Source organism: Salarias fasciatus, chromosome 11 (genome assembly GCF_902148845.1).
Source record: "Salarias fasciatus chromosome 11, fSalaFa1.1, whole genome shotgun sequence".
In the NCBI taxonomy this organism is placed as follows: domain Eukaryota; kingdom Metazoa; phylum Chordata; class Actinopteri; order Blenniiformes; family Blenniidae; genus Salarias; species Salarias fasciatus.
In genome coordinates, this window is record NC_043755.1 from 12,791,383 (window position 1) to 12,817,679 (window position 26,297).

A 26,297-nucleotide genomic window follows, 5' to 3' on the forward strand; every position below is an offset into this window, starting at 1 on the left:
GGTTATGTGGGAAAGAAGGTGGATTTACATTTAATAACCTGCACTTTAGACCGGTTAACACGGTTAAGAATACTTTCACTAAAGTTTTTTTTCTTCCAAACATTTTAAATAAGAATAAAAGATGAGAACTGTTGTTACATCTGCACATAGATTCCAACAGTCTCAGCCTTTAGTCCTTCTTTTAAATTCTATACTTGAAAATATGACAAGGGAGCTATACTGAACAGCACAGGGATTGAAATATTTTTCTAAAGAAAAATGATCACTATGGAGAAGTGAAACATTTCATTTAATACCAACAACTTATCACAGATACGCCACAGTCGCCCTTGCAGGTTATTGAGGCTCCAGTCAAACAGCAGGAAACTGTGAATCAGATAATAATGCTCCAGTAACAGCATGTAGAACAACGGTCATGACCTAGAATAGATTTAATGAACGTTTCAACCTTATCAGAGTTATTATATCCGATCATTAATACCAACATGAGCAAAGTCATTCATAAACAGCACATTTGCTTCAAGACTACACAGCAGTGACATTTAAATAAATAGAAATTAGACCTTTTACAAACCAGTAAGTTCCCACTTGATACTGACCACCGCATTCTAGGAAAAATCCACAAGGCCTGTCGGTTTTAAAATGAACTGATTGAGTCTCATAGGTCTCGTCCTCTGGCTCAATTTGCTGCAACACTTGTGAGTTTCTATGCTTTCAACAAAACCTTCAAGCACAATCTCAGCACCTAATATATTCCAATCTGTGACAAACGCAGCAGTAACAAGATCATCAGTTCATTTTCCCTTAATCTACCAGTTGTTTTAATAATGTGGCAGATTTCATAGACGTGAACTTCCACCAGAGTCCACATAAACTTGTTTGTTTGTACCACTTTTTTTTTCCAACTCTGAGCTCCCAAAATCACACATTATCTTGAATTAAGCATGATATGTCTCTCCAAACATAAGCCAGAAGCGGCTTACATGAATAAAAGACAGCTCATGAAAATTTCAGTTGGTATCAAATAAACCCTCCAACTGAGGAGGTGGAGCCGTGGCCTTAGAGGCTGGAGAGAAAAGAGCAGAGTGAAATAAAACTGTGTCTGCATAAATGTTTACATGTACCTGTCCATCAGTGGATGTGAAAATACAACAAGTCAGCATAATAGAGAGAAAAGCTGCGGGCCAATGAGTTCAGCAGCAAAGTACAGTGTTCATTGCCTGTTCATTGCACTCTTATCTTAAAGAAAACATTGTACTGTACTTAGATTAATTAAGAAAGTAATTGATTGTCAATAGAAATAATTATATTTGACGTGTAAGCAATGTATGATGCTGGATTATGAAAACTATAGTTTGCAATATCTGAGCACGAGCAGCTCTCTCAGAGGAGAGGACATTAGGTAATTCAATATTAGCCAGCCTTTAAATGTAGTTATTCAGGTTACAAGTGCTCCAAAATGAAGATTTAAACCACTTGAAAAATCAGTCCGTCACCTCTAAATGCACTAATTTGCATTTTGCTCTGAAGTCGTCATTTAATTGTGTCCTCCAACAGTTGTTCCTGTCCCAGGAGGGGAATCCCACACCACTGGAAAAACTAGGCCGGAAAATCACGGACAAGAGGAGTGAAGAGTATGAAAACTATATTACATAAATCAACTGAATCGCAGTACATTATAAGGCAAATAGTCTCTCTAAAAAAAAACTGTTTATGCTGTTTATTTTATCAAGTGCTTTATGGCTTGTCTTCACAGTCAAGTGAGCAAGTCTTTTCGCCAGAGCCGTCCAGCTAATTTGCTAATTTCTTAACATGCTCGATAAATTTCAGGAATCCATCACCAAAAGTGCTAAGAGAAATACAAGGAAAGAAACTCTCTCCTGCTATCTCTCTCCTTGAGAGCGTTATGTGACTTTGATCTGTTCACCTACATGATCGATTACCCATGAACCGTGAAAATGATTGCCTCCTTAATGAAGGCACAGTGAGTCAATCCTGGCATCCTGAGTGTCGGTGTCCCTGAACTGACCACTAAACTTTCATGTGAAGAGATATTATAAGAGAGAAATAAGTTTGGTGATAAGCTCGCTTTACGGTTGGAGGAAAGTGGGGGGAAAAAAAGCTACTTTGCCTTCTGCATGGTTAATCATTATTATTGAATTCAATTTTCAATCCGTCTTCCTGCTGCCCATGAATGTCACTTCAGAGACTCATTTAATTTAAAACATGAAAATAATGCCTGTATCATTCATCTTTTGTTGTGATCCAATAACAAGTAAACAATTTGCAAGAGAGATTGTGACAATTTTCAGAAAGAAGAACAATGCGTGATTTAGTTTGATAGTCATGGTGGTGAAAATTGAATATGGATTGGCATGCTTCTTAATTGTGACAAGACTCATTTGCTCAGACGCATACACTAAACCACCTGAGAGCTTTGACGCATCACTGAGAGAAAATCTCTGAGATTTATGTATCGTTTCAGCAACACCGTGCCCCCTGTCTCTTTTCTTTTTTGAAGAAATGGAAAATAACATCGGCTTTAGAAAGTTTCATCATCATCTTTAATTGTAAAGTGCAGCATTGCACAGTGGTTGATTCTGTCTATTATACTGCATTTATTGTGACTGACATGCTAGACTACTGGCAGACAGTCACTGCTAAGTACAGACAAGTACTTACTTTGTGCACAAGCGTCACATCCTCAGGAGTGCATGACTGTGGCGTTCAAAATAAAGTTTTAGCCTTGTATTTTTATTTAATGTCTTTTGCGTCGGTATGATGTTGATGTGAAAGAACTAAGTGAGTTCAACACTGACACAAAGAACTGTACTTCTTTTGAATTCAGACCACGGACTCCATGCATCACAATGGATTTTTAAGCAGAATCCAATATACCAGGAGCCGCAGCTCCACCCTCCTTCCTCGCCTCTGTGCATGCGAAACTCACTTGTGCAGTTTGGAGGAGTGCCAGACCACGTGCCATTGGCCAGACACTGGCGTGTGGGCGACCCGGTGAGGAAATATCCTTCCATGCAGGTGTACACAATGGAGTGGGAGAACGTTGTGCCGTCCACGCGAGAAATACGCCCATGAGCCGGGGTGCCTGGGTTCCCACACTGCACCGCTGCAACACAAAGGAAAAGAGGATGGATGTATAAGTCAAAAGTGTAAAAAAGCAATTGATTTTTTATTTAAACAATCTGCAGGTCACAAGCCCTCAAGGTGGCTGCAAGATTGTTCCTGGAGGTCTAAGTGATTGAACAGCTGTGAATATATTATTCCTCCTGCACCATGGAAAAAATATATATGTATAGGAAATCAGTTTCTTTAAGCATTAAATGGATGAATATTTTTTTGTCTCCTGTTCTGATTAATCATCATGTGGAATATTGTGTGAAGGCTGGACAGGATTCCTTGGTGTGTGTGTGTGTGTGGAGACTCTCCATGAAGCCTGTGAGCTTCAAATGTCTTTTCTCTTAACGAAGATGCAAAGCAGCCAGTAAAGAAACGCAAATCTATACAGCATAACGGCTTTATCAAGAAAGGCTAATGAGCAGAGCTGCTGCGGTGATACAGAAAAACCCTCGCAGTACTGATGAGTCATTATCCCACAAAGTACAGTTTGTGTGTTGTCGAGTTTCATCGTCCATCCAGGAGAAAGACATTTAATATCATCTGAAACGCGAGATGATTACAGGGGCGAAGGTTGAATTCTGCAGATACTGGATTCAAGGTTCAACAGTAACGGTAGCAGGATTAAATGGATGTGTAATTATTGGTAGGAATGAGATAAACTGATTGGGCTTTGTATTATCATTTTAATTTTTGTTGCATTTTCTAAATAAGCCAACCAAAATGAATCCTTGAAGACCGGCGAGGACAAAGTTTGCTTCACGAGCTTCTCTTCTGCACCAAATCACGTCTAATTACAAAACTGATCTGCTCTCTCAATCACCTAATTGCCTGGAAAATCCGAAATAGGAAGTCTTGTAGCAGACGGACGTGTTGAAAGTACAGTGGTGATTTCTCAATTACCACATGTGCAGACGCACAAGCTCATCAGGGTGCGAGCACATCACTCAGTCTCACACTCACAGTACTGCACCGTGACTGCATACACACACCCACACACAACATGACCACTCCCGTGCGCTGTTACCAGAAAATATAAAGCATGTGAAACAGTTTTGGTTCTCTCTTTTAATAATTCAAGGCAAACATGATGGCAGACACACAAAACGGATCTTGATGGTATTGTGAGATGGATATTAGGCTGAATATCCACAGCGACTGTTTTCCAGAGACGGTGAAAGGTTGTAGATAATGGATGGACCGGCTTTAACACGAGACAGGGCTTTAGATCACAAACAGACAGGACTGAAACTCATTCAGGCCCTGGTGAATTCTCGCCTCATCCCTACTGAGGTAGAGGGATGTTTAAAACAATCTTTAAATCAGGAGTTCAGCTGGGAGATGGGGAGATAAAAAGCGAGTGGAAGAGAGATGTGGAGTGAAGTTAAAAAAAAAAAAAAGAAAAAAGAAAACGAGAAGCAGGAAAGGGCTGAATAACACAATGGGTAGGAGGCAGAGGAGGGATAGATGGAGATGGTGGACTGGGCAGAGAGGCGACTCGCAACAAGATTAAGAGAAATCAGAAGAGAAGCAAGGAAAAAAAAAGGGCTAACATTAGGGGAAATTAATGGCAGAAAAAAGAAAGAAACAAGGGACATACAAGGAAAGGCACATTCAAAGAGAGTAGTTTGTGGAGCCTGTACATTGGTCTATTATATTAAAAATGACACTGGCGGTGTTCCAGGCTGGCGGATTGTAAGCAGAGGAGAGGAGATGCAGTCAAACATTTGCCTCAATATCCGGTTGACCCCTGGGGGTAATTTATGCAAGATGTAGAGCTGGCGTTCCGTGAACTAATATCTTCAAAATCCACAATGATTCATTTATCACAATCCAAAAAGAACTTGGCTTTAGGTGTCTAGAATTAATGAATTTTTTGGTTGCAGTCTGGGAGCTAGTCACAGCACCATGTGCTGGCAAGAAAATGCCAGACTGCAGCAGAGAGATATTTATCCATCTGGTGCAGCACTGCGTTTATAAGCTTTTTGCAACAATTTGTGTATGTTGCAGGATGCAGCCAATATGTTCCATACACTATTTGTGTGCATCAGATAAAGCTGAGTACTGTTTCTATTGTTCAGATGACATAACTCATGCAAGTTGTGTAAAATTTCCTTTAGAATCAATGTATTTTCTGGAGAATACAAAGCAAAACGTATGAATCACCAGCAGTTCAGGGATGTGATATGGTAAATGGCTTTCACTTATACAGCAGTTTTCCACTGTTTAGGCAGCCCAGAAAGTTTTTCACATTGTTAGTCACATTCATTCATTCACGCACACTCACACACCAATAGTGACAGCTGCTAAGCAAGATGCTCAGTCCATCCATTTGAAGCAATTTTGAGTTCAGTGTCTTGCCTGCACGTATTTCAGAGACTTAACAGACAAGAGAAATATTCTAACATCTTGCTTTTAGATTATCTTAAAAACACTGGTTCCCTCCCCAGTGATACAATTGTTAAGTCCCAGCCTGATGTCGTCAGATGTGTTTTGTGAGACTCTACAACTATTTTCACAAAACAAGTTGAATCTCTGACAAGTGAACTGAACTTGATGTGCAACTGGGTATCTTGAAACATTCTTTTAACACAAGGTCGATATGTAGAAGAACTTGGTCAAAGTAAAATACAGTGCAAACTGTAAGCAACAGATGGTATAATACATTACAAATAATCTTGACAGGAGTTTCAGGGTCAAAATTAAAATTCTAAATTCAGACAAAAAGGTATTGAGATTCAATGCTGAACATGCTGTAATCTCAGACTTCAAATGTGTGTGAGAAAATGTGTGTTACATCTCAGCGTGACTCCTATCTGCTCTCCTTCAAGTGCTTGACACTAATACGACATAAATATTTCAGAGATTTCCTTACGTTTGCAGAATGGCTGCTTGCCAGACCAGGTCCCGTTGGGGAAGCAGATCCTCTCCGCTGAGCCGTATAGCGTATGTCCCACTGCACAGGTGAAGCGCACTTTGCTGCGAACCTTGAAGTTTCCTGCCTCCCTGCTGGCATGGGCAGGTGTGCCAGGATCCCCACAGGTGCCCGTCGAGTCCCCTGCGGAGACAGGCCGGGAGCAGTGAAAACGGAGGACGGCATCCACTTCAAGTGTCTGTGTGCATCCGCTGATGGATCTTTTTAGGTTAGTAAGGCAGGGAATTGCAACCCAGTGTTATTATTTGTCAAGCAAAAAGACAATATATATAGAGAGCAATATAGAGAGAGCCACTAAAAGGGGACAACATTTGAGTCCAGCTGAAAGACGCTATAAGAAACACAATGCACCAATGAGCAGTTGTCCCCGTGCCAACAACCTGGAGGAGCAACACTTTTCACGGCCCTGACACTGGGAGCTTTCTGTCCATAAAAACAGCAGTGCCAGCATTAAAAGGCAACCAGCTGTGGTTATGAGAAATGATGAATGCAATTTGACCTCTGAAGCTGAAATGCGTTTTCAGAATCCTGAATGATCTCTCCCGTGTTTTCTCCTTTGCAGGAATACAGTGTACAGTGTAACCACCTTGCACCACCTGTCACGCGTGACGTCGAGGACAATTAGATGAAAGGCGCTACGTCTCCTGTTGATTCTCTTCATGTTCCTATTAGCATTGTCTCCAGTGGGTGAAAGAAATAGGACGTGCTCGCCTTCTGAGCCATAGGAAATGAGAGACATGACAGGTATGGAATCAGGGCAGTACCATCACTGCTGAAGATTTTATGATGTGCTGAACAGTGAGCCAAGCTGAGTGGTGTGCGGAGTGCGGGGGGTGCGGTGGGGAGGTTTTGTATTCACTTGGGACGTCCTCTGAGCAAATGAAGAAGGCACATAACACCAACCACCACTTCCACGGTTGTGGCTGCTTTCTTTCTCGCAAGAAATTAAAACCAGTGGTGGAAAGTAAATTTAAAAAAAAAAAAAAAAAAAGCTTCAAATGGAAAAACTATCACAGACAGACTTATGAAAACTTACTTATTTTATTGAACACATCAACAAAGACAGTCTCTTTATGGGATACTCAGGCTTCGGTTGGTTTAAGATCCTGCTTCTTGAGCTACGCACACACCCTTTGCATCGTTCCCTATGTGCTCGTGGCTGCTCTCTGTGTACAGAGCCGCAAACAGCTGCAGTAATACTGGACTTGTTGACAAAGCCGTGCTGCACAAACACAAAGCTCATATCTTCAACACACATCCCACTGCCCATATGTGCACAAACTGCATTTGTCAGGTCAAGGGCTCACAGCTGGAGATGATGAGATTGCGTCTGGAAGTGGTCAGCAATTCGCGAGCGTGCATATGTGAATGTTGTGCGCATAAAAATTGAATCTGATACCCATGCACACAAACATTTGCAAGCCTAATATGCATCTTTGGGCATATATGTTCATGTAGGTCTGAGGGCAGCTGTCGGTACTTCATTAGTCTCCTTTGGTTAGGTGAGGGAGCCCGACTCTGCGTGCACTGTGACAACTATAATCTCGCTAATTGGGATGGCCGCGGATTTTCGTCTGAATCTGAGTTAATGTCCGTTCACCAGGCTTCCTTTGTGAGAAAATAATAAGGACTTCAACTCAGCCGTGCAACAGATGAGGACAAAGGGGGAATGGCTTTGGCAAGCAGTTTTAAGCCCTGTCTTACTAATTAACAAGGGAGGACAGATGAGAGGAAGGATAGATACATGGATGGATGCATGGAAGAGAAGTGCTGCTGATGCTGGGACGGACTTCTAAGGAATTCACAGTCCAAATGATTTTGTTGCTGCTGCTGATGAACACACACTGAGAATTATAATGCGCCATTTTCATAACTGCAGATAAAGCTGTCACAAGGCCATGTAGAAACCTATTATGGGAAATAAACATCGTAATTGCTGAAAAACTAAGTGTTTTTTTTTTTTAAGAAAATCAAATAAGTTCAAAGGAACATGATACAGTGAGTTATTGAAAATAGACGTTTAAACATAATTAACACTTTCCATGCAGATCACTTTGTCTTACTAACACTGGGGTACTTATTGCATCACTTGAAGATTTTTTTTCTTCTCAATGTGTCAGTGAAAACTAGGTGTTGAAACGCTCGGTTGCACTAATTTAAGATCCTCCAGACATTCGCAGCAGCAACAGCACATCTTTAGTTTCTGTGAAAGAAAAAAAAAAAGTGTTCCAGCTGTGTTGTGGCTGTAGTTTGTGCTGCAGCTCTAACAGATGTTTACTGCCTAAATTCATCAAGCCTCTTAGTGATGAACAAGTGATCTACAATAGTGCTGCCTTTCTAATAAAAGATGCTGATTTCATAGGTAATTAGGAGCCGAGATGCAGCAATCCTGTGTGACAAAACTTGCCTTGAGTTTTACTGTTGAAATAAATCCAAGATAGCTTTTTTTTCTGGAAGCACGTGTTAGAGGGAGACTGTTGTGTCAGTGCAAAATGCTTTTGGCTTGCACTTTGTAGTCGGACTGTTTGTAATCAGAATTCATAGCATGCATTCATGTTTATACCCGGCCTCAGCGCATCAATTTTCCTTAGCTTGGTAAGTTACATCATTATTTATTATGATTAAATCCTGTGGTCCCTGACCCAGTGATGTTATTTTGCGGCATACATTCCTCCAGGATTTAGTCTCAAAACAGCAATTGCTCTTTGACAATTCAAATGCTTGGAAATAGAATCTTGTTGGCTTTACTTATCGCACTTTTTCGGGGATGAGTTGATGCTGATTGGGAAAATTTAAATTAAATGTTCTAAATCTATTCTGGCATTAAATGGGATTTTTTTTTTTTGTACTTCTCCCTTCGACGGAGTCGTGTGTATTAACAAGATTTCCTCAAACAAAACTGAGGCAATAGAGCTTGTGTTGGCTACGAGCAGCTCAGAGTGAATGATGGAGGAAAATATAATGCAAAATTGCAAATCATCGCTTTTTGAGAGGCTCATTTGTCACAACAGCAGGGAGCTGATCAAATCATCTAAATAACAGATTGCAAATTGCCTTTAATACCTTGCTGAAAAAAAGGATGTATAAACTTGTGACACTTTTTTTTTTCCTGACCAACTACATTAAAATTATATACTCTAATAGAGTCTTTAGCAATAATGGGGTTATTGTGTTGCACACACAATTATAATGCAGGTTAAAATAAAGATGGTTCCCACTACAGTTGTACATAAATTACTCAATTTTTTAAGACTAAGAAGAGAAACTAAAGGAAGATGGATTGAAGGCTCTGCAATCATGCGCATCTCCTTCCCGTCGAAGGACTCTTACTTCCTGCTTTGCAACTGTCTCAGTAAATATAAAATACTGAAGGTGAGCCGAGGCTCCCATTTGAAGAGGGAGAAAAAAATAACTGTCATACAAGTCTGCTTACAAACATTACTTTTGGGTCAGTGAGCTGAACAAACTGAGTGAACATTCAGTAAAAAGGATCCACTTAAATGGTCAGGAATGCTTAAGTGTGATGGGAAGGAAGTGCACAGAGGGGATTAAAGGGGGAAGTTTGTTGTTCTGCAGACATACACTAGAAGACACTTTTTCCCCCCTGTTTTTCAGAAAATGTCGAGAGGAAAGTCTGGAACTAAATGTGCTGAAAACAGGACTTGGAAAGTACAACTTGTATTCGCGGGAGCTTCTTTTAGGTTATGTCAGGGGTGATTTTTCAAACTAAGCTGATTGGGAAATAACATTTGCTTCTTCACACTAAACCACATTTGGCTTTTACTGAATCAAGTGATGCATTTGGCATTATTTTCCATGGTTTGGCACTGTGCCAACATCAGTGCACTTTTTCTAGCATTCAGCCGTTGCAGATATGTCAAATTATGACGACTGCAGCACCTATGTAAAAGGTGAAAGTTCAAATGCAAAATAAACACAAAGGAAACTCAAAGACCTCCTCGGGCTTCTTGTTTGTAAAGCTGTAAACTGGTTCAGTTTTCTACCAAATATCTTATTAATGCAAGGGCCTGTGGTGATACACTGCTGCACTGTGGGACTTGTGAACTTTTAGATACTCTGCTGACTTATTTATTGTGTTACCAAGCTTTGGTTTAACTCACATGAGTTTGGATATTTCTGTAAATGTTTCTGACAACGCAACATAAAAAAGATAAATGGAGTTCCATTCGCCCTGCTCGCAGCATCGAGAGATGACATTTAACCAATTTAACAGCAATCTGTCTCTCTAGAGACTTGACTCTTTGTTCGTCTCTAAAATCCAGACACTGTAAATGACTTTCAGTGGAACAACCTGCTGCAAGAAAAAAGTCCCCATGAAAAACGCTTTGCTGTGTATTTTCTCTGGAACGATCAAATTATTACCAAGTCATTTGTGTCAAATCTAAAATAAAATAAAAAATTCTCATTGCTGACTATCTAAAACTCAGACAAACAAACAAAAGCAACTTCAAGACCATTCTGTTTAATTCATGTGACATCTTGAATCCAAGCCTGTGGCTTTACTTACAGCGTTTGTGTAGAAAGTACAGATGCAATCAGATAAATTCCAATACATGACGACTTTAAAAGTCTCAGCTGTTTGAATTTGGGACTGTGTGTGTGTGTGTGTATGAGTGTGTGTGTTTGTGTACCTGAGCAGTGGGGCAAGGGACCGCTCCAGTGTCCGTTCAGCTGACAGGTGAGTGACGAGTCCCCGATGAGCTGCCGTTCTCCGAGGCAGGAGTAGCGCACGGTGGAGCCGAATGTGAACTTGTCCCCTCTCAGGACTCCGTGGGGAGGAGTACCTGGGTTCCCACAGTCCACCTCTACACGATAGCAACACACAGATCAACATGAGGGACTGGTCGGTTTATGGGAGAACTACTGTTGAGACACTTCACCACTCACATGCCGACTGCTGCAGCTGGAACAACACAGGTTTGGTGTTTTTCTTATTTAAATGACAGAAATTTTCTTTTGCACTTTGATGCATTTGAATTAGGAAAAAAAAAAAAAAAAGAAGAAACTGAACTTCTCCTTTTTTCTCTCTTGAAATTAGCTCGACAACTCACATGCACACTCCATGTACCATTGCTAAAACAAATTAAGCCCTGTCAAAAGCAGCCACCAGTCCACTGCACCGATTTGAACTTTGAATCTACAAGCTTGTGTGGAAAGAGCGACTTAAGCTGATTATGTGCCTTAATATGTTAAACAGAAATCTGTTGGTTTGCTCAGAATGACTCCATTTTTTTTAACCACCATTTTTCATTAAAAGAAGCAATTTGATTAGATTTTTTTTTTTCCCGTAAGTGCTTGGTAAAAACAGCACAATGGGTATTTCATTAAAGTGCCAAGTCTCAGCTGCAATGCAAGTAGTTAATATTGAAAGAAATGTGTGTAGAGAAAAAGTCCTTTAAGGATACTAAGGTGGTAAAAGTTGAGAGCTGCAAAAGTAGTGTGACAGAAATGCCTCAAGTCCAACGCTAGCACGCTTGCTGGAGACCTTCTTGCATTTTGCTTCTAACTTCCGTTTATAGCAAGTGATGCAACCCATCAGATCACGTGACTGAGTCTGAGATGGCTTCACATTAAATGCTCTCCGGTTCCTTTGGAGAATTTTTCAAGGATCATAGTCTTTTTGAATGATGAGATTTTGTTCAATGGGTTTCGACACATTCGGCTGAATTTGAGCACACAGAAGGCTCTCGCAGACCTCCACATTTATCCTGCTGCTTCGGTGAGCAGTGAAATCAATGGATCAGTCAATAAATGCTAGTGTGCCAGTTTAACTGACAGCCGTTCATTTACCACTCCTTTCTATTATTTGACTGAGGCTCAATTTTTTGTTCTTTTTTTCCATCCATACGATTTTGTTGCACAACCCAACCAGCCGATTTTTGCTTTAAAGCCAACAGTCTTTCTCTCCTCAGCCTGGATGGTAACTGTCAACCATGAGCCGTATGCCAGATTTTGTCCTCAAACTAATGTTGACACAGCTGCCCAACAGTTAGTAACCAAGCATCCACTTACATCTGAATGATGGCAACCGGGGACTTGAGCTAAAATGTCTGTTTGCGAAACAGTCGACACTAAAGTACTCAAGTTAAAGCTGAGATTTCGCTGTTTACTGTAGCTGGACCTCGAAGAGGGAAATCGGAGACATAATCATGATAAAATGAGTAACGAAATCCTTTCAGGCTAAGTTGACTACACTGAATTCTTCAGTTTCAGTCTTTGTTTGACCTTCAACTATATTTTACAATGTTGTGCTTACTCGGCTTCCAGACATAATGCAAAATAAGTTTCTGTAATATTGCAAAGTTAATTTCCTAACGAAAAGTCCCTGATGCCTGAAGCACTGGAAAAACATTTGTGACAGACACTCCTGTGGATCACTTTAATTACTGTTCCATTTGACAAAGTGAATGCTGTGCGTCATCTCTCTACCATGAAGAGAAACGTTTGCCAGGCTGTATACAAAAACACAGAGGTTTACTTTCGATTATTTTACTGGAAATAAGTCACTATAGTTGGCTGAATCATAAACCAACTGAGGAACCAGGTGTTCCAGAGCCACAATAGCAACCTCAGAAAACCCCTGCAGTCCATAGATACTTGTTTATGAGGTAAATGTTTTGGGTTTTAGGCGACATTAACTCTGTACTGAACGACTGATCCTGCAACAGTTAAACATAAACATAACCCACTGGGGCATCCCGCCCTGCACAGATGCTCTTGGTGATCATATTTAGAAAGTGGTACCATTAAAAGTCTAGAAAAAACCAGCAGCATAAATAAGATTGAGGAAACTCGCTTGAAAATGACACATACTTTCTAAATGTTCTCCTTGAATCTGTGCATCAGTGTAGGAGTTTAGGATAAAAGACTCCACACACAACACACAGAACATCACACATCCTAACAGGTAAACATCCACAATTACATGACGCAAATATTTACATGGTTTTCTAGTTAAATGTCAAGATACTGAGAAACGACACATACCAATGCATTCTGGTAGAGGCTTGTCCCAGTGGCCCACAGGCTGGCAGGTCAGCACCGAAGAGCCAAACAGGTAATATCCGGGGTTGCAATCATAGAAGACCACGCTGCCAAACGTGAAGTTGCCGTGTTCGATCTTACTCTCCCGGATAGAGTTAGCGGGGATACCTGGGTCAGTGCAGTTAACCACTGCATCAGAAGACAAAGAAAAGACAGTCGCGGCATCATTAATTCCTCATGCATTTGGATCGGGATAGAAGAGAGCTGTGAACTGATAGCAATTAATTTTTCATTGCTGCAAGGATAATTTCAACCCAGATTTTTTCCAAGCAAATTTCTGTGAGAACTTCAAATTTATTTAACTATTTAACTAAATGTTTAAAAAAAAAAACGTCTCTTGCCCTTACCCGTTATCCTCGATGCCCTGGGTGCTTAAACATTTATTTAAGGATTTCTTTTTGTCAGAAATATGACATTTTATTGAAATAGTGATTAGAAAAGAGCTGTACTTTTTCACCGAAAAACAGACAAAGGGCAGGAGTGAATCTCCTACACAGATTTGCTGTCTTGTGTTTTGAATCTGCCATTTCTGGTCAGAAGTAGCAGCGTGTTTCTTTAACCGCTCTTGTTTCCCTGCTGCAGGTCGGAGTGGGCACCTTTAGATTAGAGCATCGGATGCAGCCCACTTTTAATCAGCGTCAATAAATTATGGCCTTCAAGTACAACGTAAATTCATTTTTGATGCATCTCACAAGACATTAACATTGACTCAAGCCAAAGTGGAAAATGTATTTTCTGGCAACGCTTTCACGCCAAGCTTATGCAAATGTGCGACCTCTGGTCACGTGGTTGCCGTGACATTAAAATGCGCATGCTGTACCAGGAGATGAAATACAGCAAACAGGCATTCTTAATTAAATCTTAATACGCCAAGGTTCTGTCCTGACATTTAGAAGAGCCATATATGATATGCTATGAACTACATGCTTTAGTTTAAGGGATCTTAAATGAGGGCCCGTCTAACGTATGTATGAAGATATTTGGACTAGAATTATTCAAACTTCCAAGCATTTAGTCGTAACAATTGTGGCAGCCTAATTTAACTCCATCTAGTTTTACTGTTTGGGCTCTATCTGAGAATCTCTCCCATCTTTTTTTATTACGGTAAGAGCTCAATTTGCATAAATGCTATCTGTCAGCTTCGGAGTTAAAAATAGAAGTGTTGACACGACCTCATCAGTGGGCTTTACTGTTTTTTGTGTGTTTTCTTTCCCCAAACTGGGGGGCAAGTGGGTACAGGCTATAAAAAGCTTTGTCAATAATAATATCACTCAATCCTGTGTTCTAAACACTAAAGGCACATCTATTGTCACAAATTCATGAGCATCCATTTTAGGAGCAGTGAGCTTCCAGATGCACGCTGCTCACTGTGTGGTTCACTCAGCTGAAAAGCACGAGAGGGTGAAGTTAGGTTCAAAGCAACATCAAATTAAATCAATAATGCAAATATATGACAAGGTTGGTTTAATGTGGGAAAATTTAAGTGGGACCAAGCAGACGTATTTTGACAAAGGGAGTCATGGCAGTTTAATGTGATTTCATTCTTTTGATCTTTCACCAGGTCTGTCTCTGAGGTGCCATTCACACTAATGAAAACTGTGTCTCTTCATATCCAAGTGCCAACGAAACATACGCCAAGAGGAGAGAGATTTTTAATGGGCAAAGTCTGGCAAATCTAGCTTTTGGCCCACCAGATCCAGAGGTAGCAGACCAATTATTCACCGTGGATACTATTCAACTCCATTTGTTTAATTCAACATTCTAATGATGGTTTTGAAGACGTTACCTTCTTTAAATAGAATCTGAAATCAGTGATTAGCTTGCAGTCCTGACCTACTTTGTTCATTCAGGACACCACCCTCATCGACGCATCTCTAGCTAGAAGAATATAAAACTGAGGATTGTTTTGGTCAGATTCTATATTGCTGGCATAGGCGTGCTGGTTGTGAAGGCGCCGCTAATGAGCTGAACCTGTGCCAACCACGACTGGTCACAACTGAAAAAAACAACAACAAAAAAAAAAAAAAAACACACACAGCCATCATCTGACACACACAGTGAGAATTTACCCACTGAATGCATTCTTGCCTTGAAAGTAATCTCTCCCTCCAGCACATTGGTACAAGCTGGCAGTAAAATTGTCGAAACAATTCCCCACTCGCTCTTTCCTTTCTATACATCTTGCTGTAAGCTCATTATTGCCGTTTCTCTTCTTTTGCTCTGAGGCCAAGGCTCCAGATGTTGTTGCCTCATGCTCGAATCTGAGAAGCAGAAGCAGGTAGCGGCTTTCTTTCATTGAATTCAATTGACGTGTGAGCACCTCCTTAATCCAATCTGCTTTTTTGCTTTTGCAAGCTGGCAGTCACTGGCTGCTGATTCCTGAATGATCATGATACATCTGCTGGCTGCTGAACTCTTGTGGTCGTCCTAGCTACAGATCCCCAAATAATCACAAAGCACCTGCAAAGGCTATCTCATTCTGTTCCAACACGCTGGCTGGACCCAGTTTATGCTTTCTGGCAGCTACGTGATCCATTTATGACCAGCCTGATTCACCGGAGCAGGATTAGATAAAAGTACCCGTCGTTAGATAGAAAGTAAAAAAGAAAAAAAACCAAAACAAAGCCTTTTATTGTCGGGCTATACCACGTTTCAGAAATGGATCCTTACAACTGGAAATTATGCATACGTATGTGTGTGCATCTGCTGGTTCAAAATGTTTGCTTTTGATTGTTATTTGATCTGACTCCAGACGAAACGGTCGGAAGCTGAGGTAAACACAGCACAGCCAGCTGAGATCGACCGTCAAGGTACATTTGCATCCCTCTGAAACTTTAGGCCGCTCAAAATGACAGATATTTATTCAGTCTGCAGGTACTCTGTCGCTGAACCTTACCCCTGCATGTTGGTGGCTGCTGGCTCCACTGCCGGTTGGCCTGGCACTGAGCCGTGGACGGCCCTTCCAGTGTGTAGCCTTTGTTGCATGAGAAGCGCACCACGTCGTTGTAGTTGAAGCCGTCGCCCACGGTGCGGCCATAGATAGGGCTACCAGGGTGGCCGCATGTGACGGCTGAGGTCGACGCGTGTCAACCAGGCGCGTCGCAAAAAGCAAGAAGGCAGCGGAGGGGAGAGAAGACGGAAGATGAAAAGGCAGCAGGGAAGGGATACAAAGAGAGGAGGGAGGTACAAACAGAATGTGTGGGAAGAGAGAGAAAATTCAATAGCAATGATTGGGGTCACGTACAGTGACTACTTTCATAGCAAAGTCATTATCATATAATTAACCTCAAAGGACAGTTGGAAATTAGTAGTCAAGTCATGGTCTTAACTGGAAAAGAGTAAACAGCACTTTTTGAAGCATCAATAGGAGAAGAGGAGATTGCGAAACACATTACAAGGAAAAGTATCGACTTTTGGCTGATTTTAATGTTTATCAGGCTGAAGCAGGCTTTTCTTAAAAGCAGGGAGGAATGAGCTCCTGCTCACCAAGTTTTAACTACATTGTGATCTCCCAGCCCTCACTTGGAAGGTTTCTAGTCCGTTGGTTTATAGTTACATAGATGCCTGAATTCCTAATTATATATAATAAAAATAGATGTTCATCAATTGGCGCTCGAATCACAACTTTTCCCGTGCCACTGAGATATCATTCATTTGAATTTTCTGAAAAGTCTTTATGTTTTATAGTCTGTTGAGTTTGTTAAACAGTTTCAAAAACATTGTTTATGATGCATTTGCAGAAATGAAACTTGCTTTTTGGTTATTCAAATTCATCCCCCAGTTATTCCTTCTCAGAAAATAATGGGGAAATGTCCTGCTGGGAAAAGGCATCACTCCAATCCCCAGATTTCTCCTCCTACACCCCCGTCCCCTCAAGCTCTCTGGTGAATCTGAGCTCGTCTGCCATTGGACTAAAGGAATTGATATACTTTCATTCTTAATACAGTTTAATGTATTCCAGCATATTTTAATAATACAACCACGGCATATTTCAAAACGCTTCTTGGTTATCACATAAACATGCACCCAAGCAAATCCCTTTCATATTTGGTTACTCAACGTCAAACTGAACTCTGTTTTCATTTCTTTTTTTCCACAAACAAAGAGAGGCACAAAGTTTCTCTTATCACTGCCCCCCCTGCTGCTCTGCCCCCCCAGAACCATAAACACACATGCACACACACTCCTAATTCTACTTCTGGGGAATTTGAAGGTGAGAAGTGGTGCTCAAGTACTCACGGATACAAACAGGGAGCGCTCCAGACCAGTTGTGGTCCTGCTGACAGATCCGCACCGAGGATCCGATGAGCCTGAATCCTGGGTTGCACTGATAAACCACCGTGTCTCTGTAACCAAAGTTTTCTCCGATGACCTGCCCGTTCACAATCTGCTCAGGAACGCCGCAGTGGCCAGCTGTGTAACAGTGGGGAAAGAGAAAAAAAGAAAAAGCTTATTGATTCTTCACAGGTAAATAATTTTAATCTGGTAACAGGGATTTCATTATGAGAAACAGCACATAATATGGCTGGTAATACTCTGGATGCATCACAGTGGGAAATTCAAATCACAATAAATCATTCATGTGGTGGAATGTTTTGAATTTACATCCTATCATTTGGGAGAAATGGTGTGCAGTGGATACCACTGAAGTAATGGCTGATGTTTTGCATGGGGGGGGGGGGGGGCGGGGGGGGGAGACACAATTTTGATTGTGATATCACGTTTGAATAACTTTGCATTTTGACAACAGTATTACGAAAAGAAATGAGGAAACGGGTGTTTTAAAAGGTCTTGGAATTATAATGAGGGCAAGCAAAATCAGTTAGTGTATTCATGAAACATATTGGATTTGGAAAAAGCATTTTTCAGCTCATTATTTCTGAACTGTTCCCTCAAAATTCATACTGGCCTCAGCTTCACTTGCAGTGATAAGTTTGCTTTTCTCATCTACTGTAGACGGGGCAACGCATGTGAAAGTCCTCGAAATCTGTGCAATATGCTCATGCACATAATCGTATTACTTTCAGCTACAATAAATCCCTTTTCAGAGAGGAGGAATCTTGCTGAGATTTCCACTGCCACTTAAAACCTGGGAAATTGCCACTGACTGCGAGTCTGATTTCCCTAATTCACTCCTGCACCCAGAAACGCAGCCGAGCATTTTATTATCACACTCAAGTTGAGAGCAGCCAGATTCGGTGAAGATAATGCTGAAGTAGGCGACTATACCAAGAGGTTCCAGTCTATGTTAACCCCGTCATTCATATCGCTAAACAAGTGATGGGTGCACTTTTTTTTTTCCTTTTTTTTTAAATAAACTGAACCAATCTTGAGCACAGCTCTGAGCGCTGGTGGCACGCAGTGGAGAAATGGACTAATGCATCTGCCAAGAAAACCTTCACATTCTGCCGCTGTGTGGGTTTGAATGCGGCTCAAGTAATTACGTATGTCTCATTTTCTTCCACAGTACAGGGCTGTGATGAGCTATGGTGAGCTAAGCTGTTGCACATTTTCTTGTTTATATATCCTTCACAACGGCCCAAATGGAGCTGTTACAGCTTGGCAAGTGTCTCAGGGTTTCAGGGAAGCGGTGGCTCTACATCTGCTTTCTCGCAAAATTAACATTTCACAAACACCAAATCGCACTGACTTAAAGGATTTGCTGTATGGAGCCCTGCTTTAATCCACTGCAGGTACTTGCCAAAAAAGTGCTCACATATTTGCAAAACAAATTGCACCTCGGGATATCATCAAGGTCTGAAACGGTCTGACATGTTTCGGTGGCAGCGCCGAGTACAAGTCTGATGTCAGAGACACGCATCCTCTGAATGTTTTACATTCATTGGACATACGCGCTCGGCAACAGAGGCAATTATAGCAACCCTCTGCCTCCCCATCTGGTTCTATTCTGGGCATGTTGACCGCAACAACAACAAAAAAAAAGCTCATACTTTGAACGCACTGCCAGTAGTTTTTGACCCAGGTCAAAGCTATCCTTTTAAAAGTCAAAGCGAACTTTTAGACCCTGCTTACCCAGGCACTGAGTCTCCATCCCACTCCAAAGGCCAGAGAGGAGGCACTCTCGAACAGTAGATCCAGTTAAAACGTAGCCAAGGTTACAGCTGAAGATGCCTGATGCTCCGAAGGTAGTTTGAGTCCCAATTTTTTTCCCATTAGGTGGTGTGGGAAGGTCGCCACAGGAAATGACTGCAAAAAGAAGAGCAGGACAAGAAAAAGACGGGGAAGGAGAGGGAGAAGGTACCAGGAGAGCAAGAGAAAACAAGAGAGGAAGAAAGAGGAGATGGAAGTTGGCTTACATCTTCAGAGTCAATGGCAGAGAACTGTCATTTATGCCCTTCTTACCGACCTTAATGCGATAAAGGAGTGACCTGTACTATTTCATGGGGAGGATAATGATGGTGTTTGCCTTTGTCCCAACATCTTTCATCATGCGAGCTGCCATCTCATTTTGCCATTACACAGGCTATTCGGCTCTTTTCCCACTCAAAAGGCAGTTCCCATGGCAGCGGAGGAAAACTTTTATTTGCGCTTCACACAATAAAACAATATCGAAACTGGGCTCAGACGGGAATGGGTGAAGAGCACAAAAGTGAATCTCTGAGCTGCCGGTTAAGTGAGCTGTGAATGGGACATTCTCATACTTCAAGTCCTGCATTGTTACGGCCTATAAATGTGAGTTTATCAGAGGGAAGACAAAACTTTGACTGAATAATGACCGAAAACGCTTCATACTCTATTCATCCAGAGGCACAAATGAAGCTCAGGAGTTTCCTAGAGAATGGCTGCATGCTACAAGTTTGCGCAGAGTAATTTTTTAGCATTTCCTTATAATTTTTAAGTATTCCAACCATTCACTCACTTCTACAGCGAGGTCTCTCGTTTCTCCAGCTCCACACCCCATTGGCCAGGCACTGGATGTGGGCGGGGCCAACGCGGTAGTACCCGGGGTTGCAGGTGAAAATGATCTTTGTTCCGTATTCATAGTGTGAACCATTAACTATCCTCCATTTTCCATGGTCCAGGGAGAAGGAGCTGAGGCTGGGGCACATCATTACTGCAAAAGAAAAAAAAGACGACAAAGATTCAGTAGGAAGTGACTTGATGTTCGTTTTGGATTACTGACATGCATCAGTTCCTATTTTAATTTCTTCTCTCATTCATTGTACAAACGCTGCAAAGTCAAAGCCTGTAAACATCAGTAACAGCTTGTTAAGACACAAAAACATCAAAATAGCTGCAAAGGAAAGTTTTCTGCAGCATAATAAAGTAATTCATGTGTCGTATTGCAAATGTTCTTCCACAACAGCTATTTATGAATTGGCAGCCTCTAAAACCAAATGAGCTTCAAAACAAACTGTTTCCAAATTTAGTGTGAGACACATACACATCCGGGAATAAACATCTGTCTCAGATGAAAACAATGTTGTCAATCATTCTTTACACTGACTTTCTAACTCAAAGGAGTTGTGCTGGCATGTAAAACAATTACGTCAGTGCCAGCTCCTGTTTCCTCTCCACTATTATTCTCCTTCTCATCCATCCATCTCAGTGCTTTTGTTCAACAAATATGAGCTTGTGCATCTGTTGGACTGCAGTCCATATTTAATGATGTCCTCTGTTACAGAATTACTTGATATTCTAGACTCTCTGTCAGGGATTTTTGAACTCTTACTGGTACTGAGCTCAATTTAAAAATCCCACAAATCTGCGTCTTCTCTATAACTTTCCCCTATCATCCCCATCATTCAATTTCTCCCTTCACAAGGTTTGGCTTCTTATATATCCAGTAACCTCGGAGGAAGTAACACAACACGGGGAGACTTATCCATATTAAAGTCTTACATAAATCTTATTAAGATTTCACAATGTTCTCATGAAAATACAATTATTTCCCATTGTCGTCTCTCGACTCTGCGTGGCTGACGAGTGTGGATTTGCTCCTCTCCATCACGCCTTCTCCTCGATGCCCCCTCGCCCTCTCCCACAGCATCCTGTACTCACCGATGCATCGGGGTATCTTGTTGTGATTGCTCCAGGTGCCGTCTGGCTGGCAGACTGTGGTCGTCAGCTCTTTGGAGGAGAGTCGGTAGCCACCGTTGCAGAAGTAGGTCACCCGTGTGCCGACGGAGTAATCAGCAGCGAGCACACCTCCGTTCGCTGGCGCGCTGGGCACGCCGCACGACACAGCTGCGGGCGGAGAGAGGGGCATTGTCGACACACATGCTTCTTGTGCTGTGCGAGACACTTGCTAGGATAGATGCCTGGTAAACACAGGCCTGCGAGGCACTTGAACATTTAACTTTGCCGTCACGTTTTTGTGTGTGTGTGTGTGTGTGTGTGTGTGTGTGTGTGTGGGGGGGGGGGGGGGGGGGGGGGGGGGGATACACGTGAGAGTGTTGACAACAGGACATGTAACCCGATAAAACGGTCAAGTAAGGACTTCTCAGTTTACACACAGAAGCAACTATTTGCTGCTTTATAATTGACTCTCTGGTCGTCACAGTTTCAGTAAGTTTAAAAACAGAGCAGCAAGCAAAATGCTCCTCACCGGTACTTGTTGGAATCAGACAGCAGACTTCATTATTAATAGCGTGCACTTTACGATGACGCAGCAGGGAGAGCACAGGTGTAATTAATTCCATTAATAACAACAGCATTTCAAACAAATTGAGCCACAGCCAGAACTCCTCACAGACTGTTCGCTTGCTCAGAAGAAACTATTCCAAAATTCGTATGAAGAAAATCAGATTTATGCTCCAGCAGTCAAAAACAGTCAAATGTTTCACAGGGTAAAATTTTATCAGCTAGTGAAGCACCAAATTCATCATTTCTTTTTGCATTTATTACTACGCATTCTTAGAACCATTGAAAGGTGTTATTTTATGCACCATCCCTTACTTTCTGCAAATTTTCTAAATAACACTCAGGAAATATTAAATGGACACAAATATTTATCTAAATATAAAATGCCTCTGGATCTGACAGGACCAAAATTTCATTTCAGCTTTATATAGCATCAAATAAAACACATTAATTTCTACTCACTTTTACAGAAAAAAAAAAAAACAATTCCACATGAGCAAGCAAAAGAGATGGAGGAAAGGAAAAAGTCCCTTTTAAACCCTCTGCAGAACCAGGCTCAGAGGCTTTCTGCTGCTCAGAAGCAGTTTGAAACGCCTCACATTTGTCCAACAAGCGGAAATCAAACGTCAGTTTGCAACTTTCAGGACAAAATGCTGGTGTGGGTCAGCAAAGCTAGTATATTTTCAAAATGATGTGCTGTGGTACCAGGTGTAGTTGTGCAAAGAAATTTCAGATCTACAAAATGAATTTCCAAATGCGAATTGACTCCAGCAATGTCCCTCATGGTGAAGCACATGGCAGCCCACCACAATCTGTCACACTGGCCCTATAATGTTGTTTGTTCTGCAGGAAATACAGCCCTAAAACACATCTGTCATGCTGAACCTGCCAGGGTCTTGGTTGCGAGCTACTGCATCCACTGTGATCCATTACCCAGAGATGCCTGTTGATGGATTTCACTATGCTGGCCACCTTCAACAGGGTTTCCAACTTGTTTAGAGAGCTCAGCCTGTCACAATTCATTTTGATTTTGAAGAATGTATATTTGTATGTTCAATACAGTGGCTGCAAGAGGGACACATCTCAAACATGTTGGACGGGGGGGCCTGAGGACCAGAATTGAGAAACACTGCTATAAACTATGAGCTGTTGGACGCAGTGTTCTGTTCAGTTTTATCCTCTCCTGCAGATTTTTATCATGTAAAAGTGCCAAGTTGGGTTTTCTGACACTGTAAAGTCTAAGATGGAAAAAAGAACATTTAAAATATTCTTCAACAGTCAATTGTTAAAAAATTCCCTCTTGAATACCCTCTGAAGTTGATTTTTGCTGGCAGCCATAATTCACGGCTATGTATTCTTTATTCAGTTAATTTTACTTAGACTGGTGATTATACTTTGGTGTCCTGACAGGCCATGTTTATATTTTAAGAACTTTTGAGCTGGTTCATTGTTATTGCATGGTTCTAAAATGTTCCTTTCATTTCTGCACAAGTTCTAAAGCCAAGTGATGTTTTTGAAAAATATGCTATGCTGCTTGAATCAGGCATGTTATGCATATCGTAAGTAAAAAAAAAAAGTGCTATTAAACTGACATTAGAGATAACTACGAGAAAACAAAACAGTAACATTTTGATCAGAAGGTCTTACAAAAGTATCGTAAGTTGGCTAATCCTGCACCACATTGTGCAGGAATTGCGTGATCCATAAATGCATTTATTTCTACCTCTGTAGAAATGGCAGAGGTAAAAATGATAATGTGACACTTTCCTCTCAATATGAACCATCATTATATGATGAGTGACACAAGTATCGCTGATCATGTAAAACAAAACAATTATGTTATGCACTCATGACTTGAATGACGACAATTGACATCAGTTTTGGGGAAAAGAAAAATCATGTTTGAAATCTTTCTGTGATACCAATTGAGCTACATGTAATAATGGCAGAGAAATACTTGTGTTGTAGTAAAAAGTTAGTAATTACTGGGTATTACCACACAATTGCAAGTCTTTGACTGCTTAAAACTGCTCTTGAGGTAGCTGTAGAAATCAAAGAAATCATATTATCAGACTGGTCCACTGGGGAAACAAACCCAGCTTTCTCAAATTAGCAGGGAAATCCAGATTATCATAATTAAAGTCTATGATAATCCTACAAGATGTTAATGTGAGAATTGTCGCAAGACTCTAAAGCTATCAATCTGATTTAACACTTTTCTTAAGTGGAACACAAACATGTATTTCTGTTTTTCTATAGTCTATATATACAGTGGATGTTTCACAAACACTGGTCAAGTCTGTCAAAGTGATGCATTAACTTGTTTTCACACTAATGTTTTTCTCAGCGTACAGAAGTAGGAAGCTCTCACATGCTCCACTCCCACACAGCACCGTGTCGTTACAGCTATATGCAGAGTGAATCTGGGTTACTGTAGCCTCAGAGCTCAGACCAAGCGGGACGCACGAGCTACTGTAGGTGTTTCTCATCAGCGCCGCGTTGAACTAAAAAAAGGCCAGGAGGGACAGAGTCTGCAGGGCCACTAAATTCAAACGAGAACGCACACTCGCATATCGTAACGTGAAGCGGTGATAATTAATGCACGCTATCAAACACTGAAGGCAGGGATCTGCCTACAGGTCAAACAGATCTTTACCTCCCTGGGAGAGAACCAGTTGAGGCTCATTTGTGAGTACGGCTGAGTGACAACTGAACAGATGTTACTTCAAAATTGGGAAAAGTTTCCGACGCGCGCATGGAAAGTTTTTAAGGATACGTTGCTCAAACTCATCAAAGCTTAAAAGGTCAGTGGATCTGAAATTCATAAGTCATTGCGCTTTTTCAGAGATGCATGAGGATTAATGCACTGTGGATTCTCAACATATTAACCAGTAGAAAGAACGGATGCTTGAATACACTGCAGTGAAACTGTCGCTATCATATGGAATACATACAAACAGCCTAAGTATGAATGGATCAGACGGGGTTGGATGCAATTGTGAAAACTCTTTTAAATCATTTAAAGCACATGACATACAACTTTTTGTTTTCCCACTGCATCATGTTAAAATGCAACAGAGTGTCTGCTGATGTTTCCTGCTATCTCAGGATGTGTCTGTGCGAGCGGATGCAGTGAAGCGCACACAAATGCACACACAATTCACATGTGCGCATCGAAGAACCCAATTAGTTGAGAGAGACCCCAAACGCAGCAGACGCTGCATGCTAATGGCAAGTTAGCCAAAGTAATTTGAAGGAGTGGAAATTGACAGAAGAAGGGGAGGATTGATTTCTGTTTCCTTTCCACCTGACGGAGTACCAGCTCTCAATCAGCCTGGATGCAGTTCGGCTGCTAACAACAAGGGAATAGGGCTGTGGAGGAGACACGCGGGTGAGTTAAGCGCCTGCCTGTCTGCCCGCGTGCTCCGACGAGCGGTGAAGACGCAGTGACCAGAAGAACAGGGGGGGGGGGGAGAAAAAACCAGGTAAGGCTGAAGTTGGGAAAATAAAAGGCTGCCGGGGCAGATGAGCTCACCTTGACATGCAGGAACCGGCGCGTCCCAGGCGTAGTAACCATAGGTGGTTTTCTTGCACACAGCTGTGCCCTTTCCGATCAGCTTGTACCCCCTGTCGCAGGCCCAACGCACCATGCTGTTCAGATGACCCCCGGTCTGGCTTACTACAAAGCCATGCTGTGGGGAGTCGGGGGTACTGCAGTACATCGCTGCAATAGGAAGAGGAATAAAGCAAGAGCGGGGAAAGGGAAACAGGCGGGACGGGCAGAGGAGACAGAAACAGACAAGAAGAGGGTATGAAATCAAGGAGAGAGGATAGAAGAAAAAAAAAAGCAGATATTAAGAAGCAAAAGCTAAATAATGCAGAGAAAAGGATGAGAGGCATTAACAAAGCACCTCTTGAAAAAGACTTAGGCGGACACATTTTGTTACAGTAAGTCTCCATTTTAAATGCAGCGCTATAATAAGGGAAAATGCCTGAGGAGTGTCACATCTATTTAGTGCTCAGGCTGTGTGCCACACAGCAAAAGAAGTCTTCAAAATCACATTACTATTATTCCTCCAGTGGCCTATGGGGACGTACGTATTCAATTTGCTTTAGCACATGCAGCACTGGTGCATCCTGCAGTTATTTGTTCCACAGCCCTCCTTTCACTCATCTTACAGCTCATCGAACACAACGAAGTAAATTTGATTTCAGGAATATGACCACCAAATGGCCAAAGGGAGGGAAAATCTAAAGGAGGGCTGCGTCGCTGTCAGCCATTTCTCCAAATCAGCATGACTGAGAGGGAGCAGGGATTTAAGACGAAAAGACACAAGCCGGAGTTGAAGTCAGTTGCTGTTAAAGTCAATCAAGTCAAGAAAGAGTTTTCTTTACAAAATTCATCACACTGAGTTGCTTTCATAGGAAGTGCTCTCGTGTATTAAATATAATGGAGAGACAACATGAAAAATTTACATCTTTTGTGCTTTTTTCATTATTATTGATGCATTTCAAATGGAAGGAGATCCCAACGCGGCACTTGCTTAGCACCACTTGC

The 26,297-nt window shown here is 41.6% G+C and overlaps 1 protein-coding gene across 3 annotated transcripts in view; it reads right to left on the reverse strand.

Moving 5' to 3' along the window:
• Positions 1-26,297, reverse strand: part of LOC115397239 (CUB and sushi domain-containing protein 3-like) — a 228,627-nt gene that overhangs the window by 33,496 nt on the left and 168,834 nt on the right. For all 3 annotated transcript variants that reach the window (XM_030103466.1, XM_030103468.1, XM_030103465.1), the window contains exons 49-58: positions 25,275-25,463; positions 21,158-21,343; positions 20,016-20,210; positions 19,169-19,342; positions 17,375-17,548; positions 16,032-16,205; positions 13,079-13,264; positions 10,723-10,896; positions 6,011-6,193; positions 2,951-3,127 (exon numbers count right to left, since the gene is read on the reverse strand). In XM_030103466.1, coding sequence (XP_029959326.1) covers positions 2,951-3,127; positions 6,011-6,193; positions 10,723-10,896; positions 13,079-13,264; positions 16,032-16,205; positions 17,375-17,548; positions 19,169-19,342; positions 20,016-20,210; positions 21,158-21,343; positions 25,275-25,463 — 1,812 coding nt within the window. The remainder of the gene's footprint in view (positions 1-2,950; positions 3,128-6,010; positions 6,194-10,722; positions 10,897-13,078; positions 13,265-16,031; positions 16,206-17,374; positions 17,549-19,168; positions 19,343-20,015; positions 20,211-21,157; positions 21,344-25,274; positions 25,464-26,297) is intronic.